The 12,359-nt window shown below is 43.2% G+C and overlaps 1 protein-coding gene across 1 annotated transcript in view; it reads right to left on the minus strand.

The window, feature by feature from the left end:
- Positions 1 to 520: 520 nt before the first annotated feature.
- CDH17 (cadherin 17) overlaps positions 521 to 12,359 on the minus strand; it is a 73,708-nt gene continuing 61,869 nt past the window's right edge. Inside the window, exons 16-18 of the mRNA XM_070748069.1 lie at positions 10,648 to 10,764; positions 10,433 to 10,546; positions 521 to 811 (exon numbers count right to left, since the gene is read on the minus strand). Coding sequence (XP_070604170.1) covers positions 708 to 811; positions 10,433 to 10,546; positions 10,648 to 10,764 — 335 coding nt within the window. The 3' untranslated portion in view covers positions 521 to 707. The remainder of the gene's footprint in view (positions 812 to 10,432; positions 10,547 to 10,647; positions 10,765 to 12,359) is intronic.

Consider the following 12,359-nt stretch of genomic DNA (forward strand, 5'->3'; position numbering starts at 1 on the left):
CTGGGAGAAAACAGGGCCAGAAAAGGCAGAGAGAAGCCTCCATGGGGCCTCTCTAGGAATCTCCTGGGAGGAAACAGGGCCAGAAAAGGCAGAGAGAAGCCTCCGTGGGGCCTCTCTAGGAATCGCCTGGGAGGAAGCAGGGCCAGAAAAGGCGTGGAGAAGCCTCCATGGGGCTTTCTAGGAATCTCCTGGGAGGAAACAGGGCCAAGAAAAGGCAGAGAGAAGCCTCCATGGGGCCTCTCTAGGAATCTCCTGGGAGGAAACAGGGCCTTCACCCTTCCTGTTGTTTCCCCAATCGCATGCATTATTTGCTTTTACATTGATTCCTATGGGAAAAAATGCTTCTTCTTACAAACTTTTCTACTTAAAACCTGGTCACGGATTAAGTTTGTAAGTAGAGATACCACTGTTTTCCCCTTTTTTGACATAAGGGTATCCAGTGCTTACTATGCACTTAATCCCCATTGATACATAAGTTTCCTTTGTTGATGCCTCAACTGAGCAACTGTGCCTATGTATGTTTTCTATTCTTTTATTTTTTTTCTATCTTCTTTTCTTTTTTTTTCTTTTTTCACATTTTTTTTCACAGTATTTTTTGCAATGTATTTCTTGTTACCTATGTAAATTTAATAAAAACGGGTTTTTTAAAAAGGAGAGTTCAATGCCGACAACAGGAAAAACATGAATGTCCACTTTCATTTAGTCCTTTAGGTCAAAGTATGTGTTTCAGAAGAGCTGATGGCAACAGGGGTAATGTTTGCCTCATTCTTGTTACGCTTGATGTGTAAAAACACTACTCCCAGAATGATACCTAAACAAACAAACAGGAAAACAAATTTAAATTTTATTCAACCCAGTTTTTCTCAAATTAGAACCCTCTAGTTGCACCCCTCTTCCCCTACTAATTCAGTCTACGGCAGGGGTCTCAAACCTTGGCAGCTTTAAAACTTGTGGACTTCAACTTCCAGAGATCCTCAGCCAGATTTGCTGTCTGGGATCTCTGGGACTTGAAGTTCACAAACTTTGCTGGCTGAGGAATTCTGGGAGTTAAAGTCCACAAGTCTTAAAGTTATCAAGGTTGCAGACCGTTGGTCTATGCCAGTGTTTTTCAACCAGTGTGCTGTGGCACACTAGTGTGCCGTGAGACATGATCAGGTGTGCCGCGAAGCTCAGAGAGAGAAAGAAAGCAAGAGAGAGAGAGAAAAAGAAAGAGAAAGAAAGCGAGAGAGAGAGAGAGAAAGAGAGAGAAAGAAAGCAAGAGAGAGAAAGAGAGGGAGGGAAGGAGAGAGAGAGAGAAAGACAGAGGGAGGGAGGGAGAGAGAGAGAAAAAAGAGAGAAAGGAAGATAAAGAAAGAGGGATGGAGAGAGAGAAGGAAAGAGGAAGGAAGGGAGAGAAAGAGGGAGAGAGAAATAGAGCGAAAGGGAGGAAGAGAGAGAATTTTTTTGTCCAAACTTTTTTTAGCGCCCCCCCCCCCCGCCCCACTCAATGTGCCCCAGGGTTTTGCAAATGTAAAAAATGTGCCGCGGCTCAAAAAAGGTCGAAAATCAGTGGTCTATGCTGTGTGCTGGTTGGGGATCATGGGTCTCGTCACCTAAGACATCTAAGAAGTGCTTGGTCCGGGAAAGTTGCTTTATGCAAAACCATATTTTGCATGCATGTCACAAACAAAATAATACTTCTAATGTAGTGCTTATACTGTATGTGCTTACTCAATTAAAACATTGTTGTATTCAACAGAGTTTATTCTCCATTAAGTGTGTACCAACACAGCCTTAACAATTGTCAGAACTACACAGATTTCAGGAAGGTACTTTTAATACTAGCCAGGAAATAAATACCAAATCTTGGAAATGGTAGGAGGAATTTCTCACTCCTGGTTCATTAAGACAGAGTCTGTGAAGGATTCAGATCGTTTTCCCCTAAAATTTCTGGTAACCGAGGCTGAGTTTCCATTTATGAGATAAGCTGCCAATAGACCTGCCTTCTCTTTCTTGAGATTTTCTGTCTGGTCTTCTTCCTTTCTCTTTCTCCAATTTTTTTAAAAAAATTATTTATTTATTTATTTATTTATTTATTCCAATACACAATGAGGGTTTTAGTGGGTATATATCTATATACACATAGTAAAATACATGATGAAGGTTATAGAGAAGATACTCATAGTAAAATATATCTAAGAAATAATAGAAAAGAAGGTATAATAATAGAACATATCAATGAAAGAATAGAAGAAGAGATATAAGAATAGAGGAAAGGTATAGGAGATATAGGAGAGCAATAGGACAGGAGACGGAAGGCACTCTAGTGCACTTGTACTCGCCCCTTACTGACCTCTTAGGAATCTGGATAGGTCAACCGTAGACAACGTAAGGGTAAAGTGTTGGGGGTTTGGGGATGACATTATGGAGTCTGGTAATGAGTTCCATGCTTCGACAACTCGGTTACTGAAGACATATTTTTTACAGTCAAGTTTGGAGCAGTTAATATTAAGTTGAGTTTAGAGTTGTTTATTTTAAGTTTGTATCTGTTATGTGCCCCTGTGTTGTTGTGGTTGAAGCTGAAGTAGTCACCAACAGGCAGGACGTTGCAGCGTATGATCTTATGGTTGATCTTGCATTGATATGATTTCTCATATCAATGCAATATTATTAACAGTCACTTGGGATTAATCTAAATGATATCAATAAATGTTCAGAGGTGGGATTCAGCAAGTTATGATCAGTTCTGGAGAACCGGTATAGGAAATTTTGAATAGTTCAGACAACTGGTAAATACCACCTCTGACTGGCCCCCTCTATTCTCTATCACCTGAGTCCCAGCTGATTGGGAGGAAATGGGGATTTTGCAGTAATCTTTCCCTGCTACGCCCACCAAGCCATACCACGCCTACCGGTAGTAAAAAAAATTTGAATCTCCCCACAGTATTGTATCCTAGGTAGATATGGCGGGAGCCACCGGGCTAGCCGTTCTGGAGGAAAAAGAGATCGCTGCTTAATAGCGATCCCTTGTTCCGGTCCCGTGAGCTCAAACCGGAGCCCTGGTGACGAGTGTAATCCGGGCCCTGGGCTCAAGCTGCTGCTACTCAATGCCAGGTCGGTCGTGAATAAAGCTCTCGTCATCCGGGATTTGATCCTGGATGAGGAGGCCGATCTGGCATGTGTTACTGAAACCTGGCTGGGCCCAGAGGGAGGGGTGCCTCTCTCGGAAATATGTCCAGCCGGGTTTCAGATATGGCACCAGCCTCGACCCCAGGGAAGGGGGGGAGGAGTGGCTATTGTAGCCAGGGAGAGCCTCCATCTGCGTAGACTCGTTGCTCCTGAGATCGCGGGTTGTGAGTCACTCCTTGTGAAGTTGGACTTAGGGGTTCAGGTGGGCTTGTTACTCACGTACCTGCCTCCCAGCTGCGTGTCAACAGCCCTGCCTGTGCTGCTCGAAGAGGTGGCCGGGCTGGAAGTGGAGTTCCCCGGACTCATTGTCCTGGGGGACTTCAATCTGCCGTCGCTCGGTGGTTCCTCAGGATTAGCACAGGAGTTCATGGCCACCATGACAGCCATGGACCTGACTCAAGTAGTTTAGGGTCCGACTCACGAGGGTGGACACACACCTGACATGGTATTTCTCTCGGAGCAATTGAATAGTGGTCTGAGACTAAGGGGCTTAGAAGCATTGCCTTTGTCATGGTCAGACCATTTTCTACTGCGGCTTAACTTCCTGGCTCCAATCCTCCCCCGCAGGCAGGCAGAACCGATTAGGAGGTTCTGCCCCAGACGCCTGATGGACCCAGAGGGCTTTCAGAAGGCGCTTGGGGTTTTACCAGATTCGCTCGTCCACAGCTCGGCAGAGTCTCTTGCTGGGGTCTGGAACAAGGCTGCAGTGGAAGCTCTTGACTGAATTGCGCCACTGCGACCTCTCTGTGGCACTAGACCCCGTAGAGCTCCATGGTTCAACGAGGAGCTCCGGGAGTTGAAGCGCCAGAAGAGACGTCTAGAGAAGTGATGGAGGAAGAGTAAGTCCGAATCCGACCGAACACTTGTAAGAGCTTTTATTAAGACTTACAAAGTGGCGCTCAAGGTGGCAAGATGCGCGTACCATGCCGCCTTGATTGCATCAGCGGAATCCCGCCCGGCTGCTCTGTTTACGGTGACCCGCTCCCTTCTAAATCAGGGGGGAGTTGGGGAACCCTTGCAGGGCAGTGCTGAGGAATTTAACTCGTTTTTCGCTGATAAAGTCACTCGGATCTGAGCAGAACTCGACTCCAATTGCATAGCAGTATCGGCTGACAATGAGTCAGTCGAGGTGACTGGGGATAAACGTCTTTGTCCATCTGTCTGGGAGGAGTTTGACTTGGTGACACCTGATGAAATGGACAAGGCCATTGGAGCTGTGAGTTCTGCCACCTGCTTACTGGATCCGTGTCCCTCTTGGTTGGTTTCGGCCAGTCAAGAGGTGACATGGAGCTGGGTCCAGGAGATTGTCACCGCCTCCTTGGGGAGGGGGTCCTTGCCGGCTCCCAGCGGTCCTTGGAAGAAGCCGATTATCTAGGGCCTCAGCAGTCGGGTTTCAGGCCCGGTTACAGCACGGAAACTGCTTTGGTCGCATTGATGGATGATCTCTAGCGGGCCCGGGACAGGGGCTTGTCCTCTGTCCTTGTGCTTCTTGACCTCTCAGCGGCTTTCGATACCATCGACCATGGTATCCTTCTGTGCCGACTGGAGGGGTTGGGAGTGGGAGGCACTGTTCTCCAGTGGTTCTCCTCCTACCTCTCTGGTCAGTCGCAGTCAGTGTTAGTGGGGGGTCAGAGGTTGACCTCTAGGTTTCTCCCTTGTGGGGTGCCTCAGGGGTCGGTCCTCTCCCCCCTGCTATTTAATATCTACATGAAACCGCTGGATGAGATCATCCAAGGGCATGGGGTGAGGTATCATCAATATGTGGATGATACCCAGTTGTACATCTCCACCCCATGTCCAGTCAACAAAGCAGTGGAAGTGATGTGCCGGTGCCTGGAGGCTGTGGGGGACTGGATGGGTGTCAACAAACTCAAACTCAATCCAGACAAGACGGAGTGGCTGTGGGTATTGCCTCCCAAGGATAATTCCATCTGTCCGTCCATTACCCTGGGGGGGGGGAATTATTATCAGAGAGGGTGCGCAACTTGGGCGTCCTCCTCGATCCACAGCTGACATTGGAACATCATCTTTCGGCTGTGGCGAGGAGGGCGTTTGCCCAGGTTCGCCTAGTGCACCAGTTGCGGCCCTATTTGGACAGGGAGTCACTGCTCACAATCACTCATGCCCTTATCATCTCAAGGTTCGATTACTGCAACGCTCTCTACATGGGGCTACCTTTGAAAAGTGTTCGGAAACTTCAGATTGTGCAGAACGCAGCCGCGAGAGCCATTGTGGGGCTTCCCAGATTCGCCCACGTATCTACAACACTCCGTGGCCTGCATTGGCTGCCGATCAGTTTCCGGTCACAATTCAAAGTGTTGGTCATGACCTTTAAAGCCCTACATGGCATTGGACCAGAATACCTCCGGAACCGCCTGCTACTGCACGAATCCCAGCCGCCGATAAGGTCCCACAGAGTTGGCCTTCTCCGGGTCCCGTCGACTAAACAATGTCATCTGGCGGGCCCCAGGGGAAGAGCCTTCTCTGTGGCGGCCCCGGCCCTCTGGAATCAACTCCCCCGGAGATTAAAACTGCTCCCACCCTCCTTGTCTTCCGTAAACTACTTAAGACCCACTTATACCGCCAGGCATGGGGGATTTAAGACACCTTTCACCCAGGCTTATTATAATTTATGTTTGGTATGTATGTGCTGTTTGGTTTTTAATTATGATAGGGTTTTTAGTTTTTTTTCTTAATATTAGATTTGTGCCTATATATATTGTTTTATCGTTTGTTGTGAGCCACCCCGAGTCTTCGGAGAGGGGCGGCATACAAATCTAATAAATTATTATTATTATTATTATTATTATTATTATTATTATTATTATTATTATTATTATTATTATTATCCTAACTACACTAAGGCCAAACTACATGAGTGAGTTATGATCATTTTCACACTTATGACAGCATTCCCATAGTCATGAGAGGGCAGGCGAGGCAAAACGCCCCTTGACATAACTGACATCGAGTTGACCACGCCCACTCAGTCACATGCCCACCCAGTCCCATCTACCCATCCACGCCCATCCAGAGCAGAGAACTGTTGTTTAAAAATTTACATCCCACTACTGCTTCTAAGTACCATTCTAACCACATCCTCTGCATCTAACTATGATTTATCTGTAGGGCCCGCTTTCAGCTTTTCTTGTTCTGACCTAACTGAACTGCTGGCAGTTTCTTGTTCTGAGTTTCTATGCAGAAAGACAAAACCAGATTGAAAAGAATAGAAAAGAATATGTGTAAATCTTGCTAAATAAATAAACAAATGTTCCTTTTTCAAATGAAGTGCTTTCAAGGTTAGGGTCTCAGGCCCTCAAGCTCAAAACCTAGAACATTTCCCCTTTGCTTATTTCTTGTAACTCTTGATGATATCAAGAGTTCCCAGCCAAGAAATGGAACTGGAGACTGGATCTACCACTCAGGCAGATATTAAAATAAGCCTGTTTTATGTAATTCATGAATTATAAATATTTTCCTCTAAAAAATCCAGATCTCAGCTAACTCAATCTATTTTCACAAGTTCTATCTTTATAAAAACATATCCATAGTCTAAATAATATTATTATTTATTTATATATCGAAAGGGCAAATTATTTAATAACGCTATCAGTCACCCTGGCTCCTTTAAGTGTTTTCAAATTCCCCAACTATTCTTATTTTATCTCCAGGAAAAAGACGCAGTCCAGTGTATTCTAGTATTATCAAACTGTCTTGTTCAGGCTAAACACAATAACTATCATCCAACTGTAGAAAGTTGGCACTTGGAGAATATATTAATAGAGTCAAGATGAAACATTTGGACATCTACAGATAGAAGCAACATGTTAGAATACAGAATAACAAGACTTTTGGAAGTTTTCTAGTCCAACCTCCTATTCATGCAGGAGACCCTATATCTGTGATGACGAACCTTTTTTGGTTCATGTGCCAAAACAGTATATGTGGGTGTGCTAGCAGGTGTGCACATGCCCACACCGACTGATGGGCTCCTATGGGTACGGTCAGGTACGCAGTACCGGTAGCAAAATTTTAATTTTTCTTTTCTTTTTTTGCCTTCTGGGCATGTTTTTCCTATCACAGTAAATGAGGTTGAATGTATATAATTTTACAAGAGCTGTGCGTGCGTGTGTGTACATATACTTTACATAGTAGATCAGTGTTCCCTCTAAATTTTTTTTGGGGTGGGCGGAAAAGTATAGTGTCTGAGCGGCAGTCCCTTCGGGACTGGGCGGCACAGAAATAATAAATAAATAAATAAACAAACAAACAAACAAACAAAAACCCCACCCTGTTTTGCCTCAGAGAATTTCAAAATAAAATACTGTACTGTGTGTCTATAACAGTGAGCTCATAACAGGGCAACTCTATCAATATCAAAATGCCACTTAAATAGTTGAGCTAGTTTCAAACTAGATTTTGATTTTCTTTCTCTCTTCCTTACTCCCATTCCTTTTCTTTTTCTTTTCCTTCCTCTCTTTTTTCTATCTGTTTCTCTCTCTTCCTCTCTCTCTCCTTCCCTCTCACTCTTTCCCTCTCGGCTTCTGGGCAGGTTTGGAAAACTCTGAGTTGATGATTATTGTTAAGTGAGCGATTGATCACTGCTCAGCTTAGAGGGAACTATGTAGTAGATAATCAGGGGTGGGCTACTGCCCGGACAGGGGGAACGCAGTGGGGTAGCGAAAATGGAACTCCACCCCAGAGCACCCAATTTACAACTGAAAGGTGTTAAAATAAAATGCATAAGCCACTCCCACAGTGTGGAAGTGAAAAATTTGGTAGCCCATCACTGCCCACACCCCTTCCCTCCCCCCAAATACGCACCACCACCACCCCACGCTGCCCACTGCATCTGCACACAGGTCTTTCTGAAGCCTGGTAGGCAGCGATGGGTTCATAGAAACATAGAAGATTGAGGGCAGAAAAAGACCTCATGGTCCATCTAGTCTGCCCTTATACTATTTCCTGTATTTTATCTTAGAATGGATATATGTTTATCCCAGGCATGTTTAAATTCAGTTACTGTGTGGATTTATCTACCACGTCTGCTGGAAGTTTGTTCCAAGCATCTACTACTCTTTCAGTAAAATAATATTTTTTTTTATTATTATTATTATTATTATTATTATTATTATTATTATTATTATTATTATTTTGTTGTTGTTGTTGTTATTATTATTGTTGTTGCTGCTGTTGTTGTTGTTGTTATTATTATTATTATTATTATCATTATCATTATCATTATCATTATTTAGATTTGTATGCCGCCCCTCTCCGTAGACTCGGGGCTTCTGATCTTTCCCCCAACTAACCTCAGATTGTGTCCCCTTGTTCTTGTGTTCACTTTCCTATTAAAAACACTTCCCTCCTGAACCTTATTTAACCCTTTGACATATTTAAATGTTTCGATCACTGGTTCCTACTGATAACTGTGGTCCAAAGAGCCGCACCACTATGAACCACTGATTTTTGGTGATTTTTTTTTTACAGCATCTCCATGTGGAAGAAGCCCTCCTGCCCACCGTTGTCTTAATGCTGACCTTTATTATTCGTCCGAAGCACAGCTGAGGGCTTCTTCCATCTGACGACACAGGGGGGGGGAATCACGGAAAATCAGTGGGTTCATACCGGTGAGGCTCTGTGGACCACACCGGAATGAACTCACCATTGCTGGTAAGTGAAAAAAAGTGCGTTTTCCCGAATTTCCGGTTTGTCCATTGGGGGATTTGTTTTGCAAATTTGTGAGGGGTTGGACTAGAACAGGGGCGGGCAATTAATTTTGCCATGGGACCGCATGAGAAATTGGTATGGTTTTAGAGGGCCGGACTAATATAATTAACTCAGTTCTACCCAATACTGTATATAGTATACATATGCTATCTTTTCATAAACGAACAGTATGTTAAACGTTAACATTTAACCTTAATGTTAGCCGACATATTTAAGGGCTAACAGCTAACCTTGGCTAATTCTGTCATCATGTACTGTTTTTATCACTGTTGTGAGCCACCCTGAGTCTCCGGAGAGGGGCGGCATACAAGTCTAATAAATCATAATCATCAATCAATTCTTCCGATGGGAATTCCGATTCTCTGCCCAAGTATCAGAAGAACAGAGCACTAGTAGCGTCTGCAGGGGACAGGGGAGGAAGCACGTGGTATCTGTGTACCACTCCTGTACTGCTCACAGTTAGGGGATTTTTTTGGCGCTGACCACTCTAAAGACCCAGACCTTGGCCTGACCTAAACACCCAGACCCACTCTACAGACCCCTAATTGTTTGCTTTAGGGCAATACGGTGCACCACAGTCACTGTGCTGGAGTGTTTGCGTGGTTTCTGTGCTCGGCTGCTCTTAGTAGGAGGTCGGGGTCCGCTCCAGTGCGAGGATGAAAGAGCTCACCGCGTCTGCCGGGACTCCTCCGGTTCCTGCTTTGCTGATGAATCATGAGGAAAGCAGGAACCAGAGGAGTCCTGGCAGACGCGGTGAGCTCTTTCGTCCTTGCACTGATGCAGACCCCGACCTCCGTGGACCGGTCACAGATAGCGGGCAGGATGGTCACAGACAGCGGGCGGGCCGGATGAGGCCCATAGGCCACCCCTTGCCCAGGCTTCTCTAAGTATGCCCATATTACTCCAACACTCTGCAGTCTGCATTGGTTGCCGATCAGTTTCCGGTCACAATTCAAAGTGTTGGTTATGACCTTTAAAGCTCTTCATGGCACCGGACCAGAATATCTTTGGGACCGCCTCCTGCCGCACGAATCCAAGCGACCGGTTATGTCCCACAGAGTCTGCCTTCTCCGGGTCCCATCGACTAAACAATGTCGTCTGGCGGGACCCAGGGGAAGAGCCTTCTCTGTGAGGGCTCCGACCCTCTGGAACCAGCTCCCCCCTGAGATTAGGATTGCCCCCACCCTCCCTGCCTTTCGTAAACTCCTTAAAACCCACCTCTGTCATCAGGCATGGGGGAACTAAAACATCTCCCCCTTGCCCATGTTGTTTTGCCGTTTGATTGATTGACTGCGCACCTGTTTTTTATATATATTGGGATTGTTTTATGAATTTTTTAACTTAAAATTGTAATTAGATTGGTAGGCATTGGATTTGTTACTATGTACTGTTTTTATTATTGTTGTGAGCCGCCCCGAGTTTCCGGACAGGGGCGGCATATAAATCCAATAAATCTAATCTAATCTAATCTGGACTAGAAGACCTCCAAGGTCCCTTCCAACTCTGTTATTCTGTATTGAAAACAAACACTTACCTATAACTAGCAGAACACCAACCAATATGCCAATTGTTGCTGCTACCGTTGGAAATGGTTTTGGATTGTAGATTTCTACATAGCACCTGTCAGTGACACACCTGCACACATCCACTATAATAAAAAAACATACATCCATTATAAGATGAATACTAGCACGTGCCATAATAAAAAGACAATTCTGAAAGCACAATGAGTGACATTTTGCTGTATACCTTTCAGAATGACAACACCTTCCATTGGTGGCCTTCCATTATCACTGATTTTCAGAGGCACATCATAGACATTTTTTTCAAGTTTCAAGTTCTTTGGGATAATGGAAGCATGTTCTCCTGGCAAAACAAATAGCATGATGAAATTGTGATTATTATAATGATCATAATAATTAGCAAAAGTTAAATTATTTAATTTAGATAATTAAAGCCTTAAAAGTTCTTCACTTTCTGGCCACATCCAAACAAATCTTTACTGGCTCACTGATTACAATAATTGCTGAATTCAACATTCATTTAATTATTAAATTTTATACATAAAGATTTGTAGCCTATTGGAAATCTATTAATCTTCCAATGCATATTTTTCACCCGCATAAGTTTACAATGTTTAAATTTGGTACGAATGTTAAGTGTTTAAGAGAAAAGATAGAAATACAATATAATGCAAAATACAGAAACATTTACAAGAACAATGACAAAAATATTTAATAAAATTTAATAAATATTATTTATTAATAACATATAGTAGGAATACATAGTAATTTCTGCGATAGCATTTTTTAACAGAGCCAGCAAATTGCCCCCCAATCCGGGTCCTCATTTTACCCACCTCGGAAGGATGGAAAACTGAGTCAACCTTGAGCCGGTGATGAGATTTGAACCGCTGACCTAGAGATCTACAGTCAGCTTTAATGGTCTGCAGTACTGCGCTCTACCTGCTGCACCATCTCAGCTCTATATTAGTAGCGGCTAATGAAAAGAACTTGTCTTTTCTCTTGTCTCAATTAAACATGTATCTGCCAAGTTGAGACAAGAGAAGGGAGTATCTGTCAAATCATAGGAAACAGGCAGAAAGATGTTGAACCTTTTGGGTTGTCCGAATCAAAAATTCAGAAAATTACATCTCTGTCTCTCTCTGTCTCTTTCCGTGTCTCTCTGTGTGTCTCTCTCTGTCTTTCTGTCTGTCCCTCTGTCCATCTACCTATCTACCTACCTACCTACCTACCTACCTACCTGTCTGTCTGTCTGTCTATCTATCTATCTATCTATCTATCTATCTATCTATCTATCTATCTATCTATCTACCATTTTCTATCTATATCATCTATCTATCTATCTATCTATCTATCTATCTATCTATCATGTATCTCTCTATCATGTATCTCTCTATCCATCATCTATCTATCTATCTATCTATCTATCTATCTATCCATCTATCTTCTATCTATCTATCTATCTATCTATCTATCTATCTATCTATCTATCTATTGTCTATCTATCATCTATCTATCTATCTATCTATCCATCCATCCATCCATCTATCTTCTATCTATCTGTCTATCTATCTATCTATCTATCTATCTATCTATCTATCTATCTATCTATTGTCTGTCTATCTATCTATCTATCTATCACTTGTCTATCTATCATCTATCTATATATCTATCTATCTATCTTTCTATCTATCTTTCTATCTTTCTATCATCTATCTATCTATCTATCATGTATCTCTCTATCATCTATCTATCTATCTATCTATCATCTATCTATCTATCATCTATCTATTTATCTATTATCTATCATCTATCATCTATCATCTATCTGTCTGTCTGTCTGTCTGTCTATCTATCTATTTTTTCTTTCTTTCTTTCTTTCTTTCTATCTATCTATCTATCTATCTATCTCTTTCTTTACTTACTTACTTACTTACT

The sequence above is a fragment of the Erythrolamprus reginae genome, chromosome 3 (genome assembly GCF_031021105.1).
Source record: "Erythrolamprus reginae isolate rEryReg1 chromosome 3, rEryReg1.hap1, whole genome shotgun sequence".
NCBI classification, from domain to species: domain Eukaryota; kingdom Metazoa; phylum Chordata; class Lepidosauria; order Squamata; family Dipsadidae; genus Erythrolamprus; species Erythrolamprus reginae.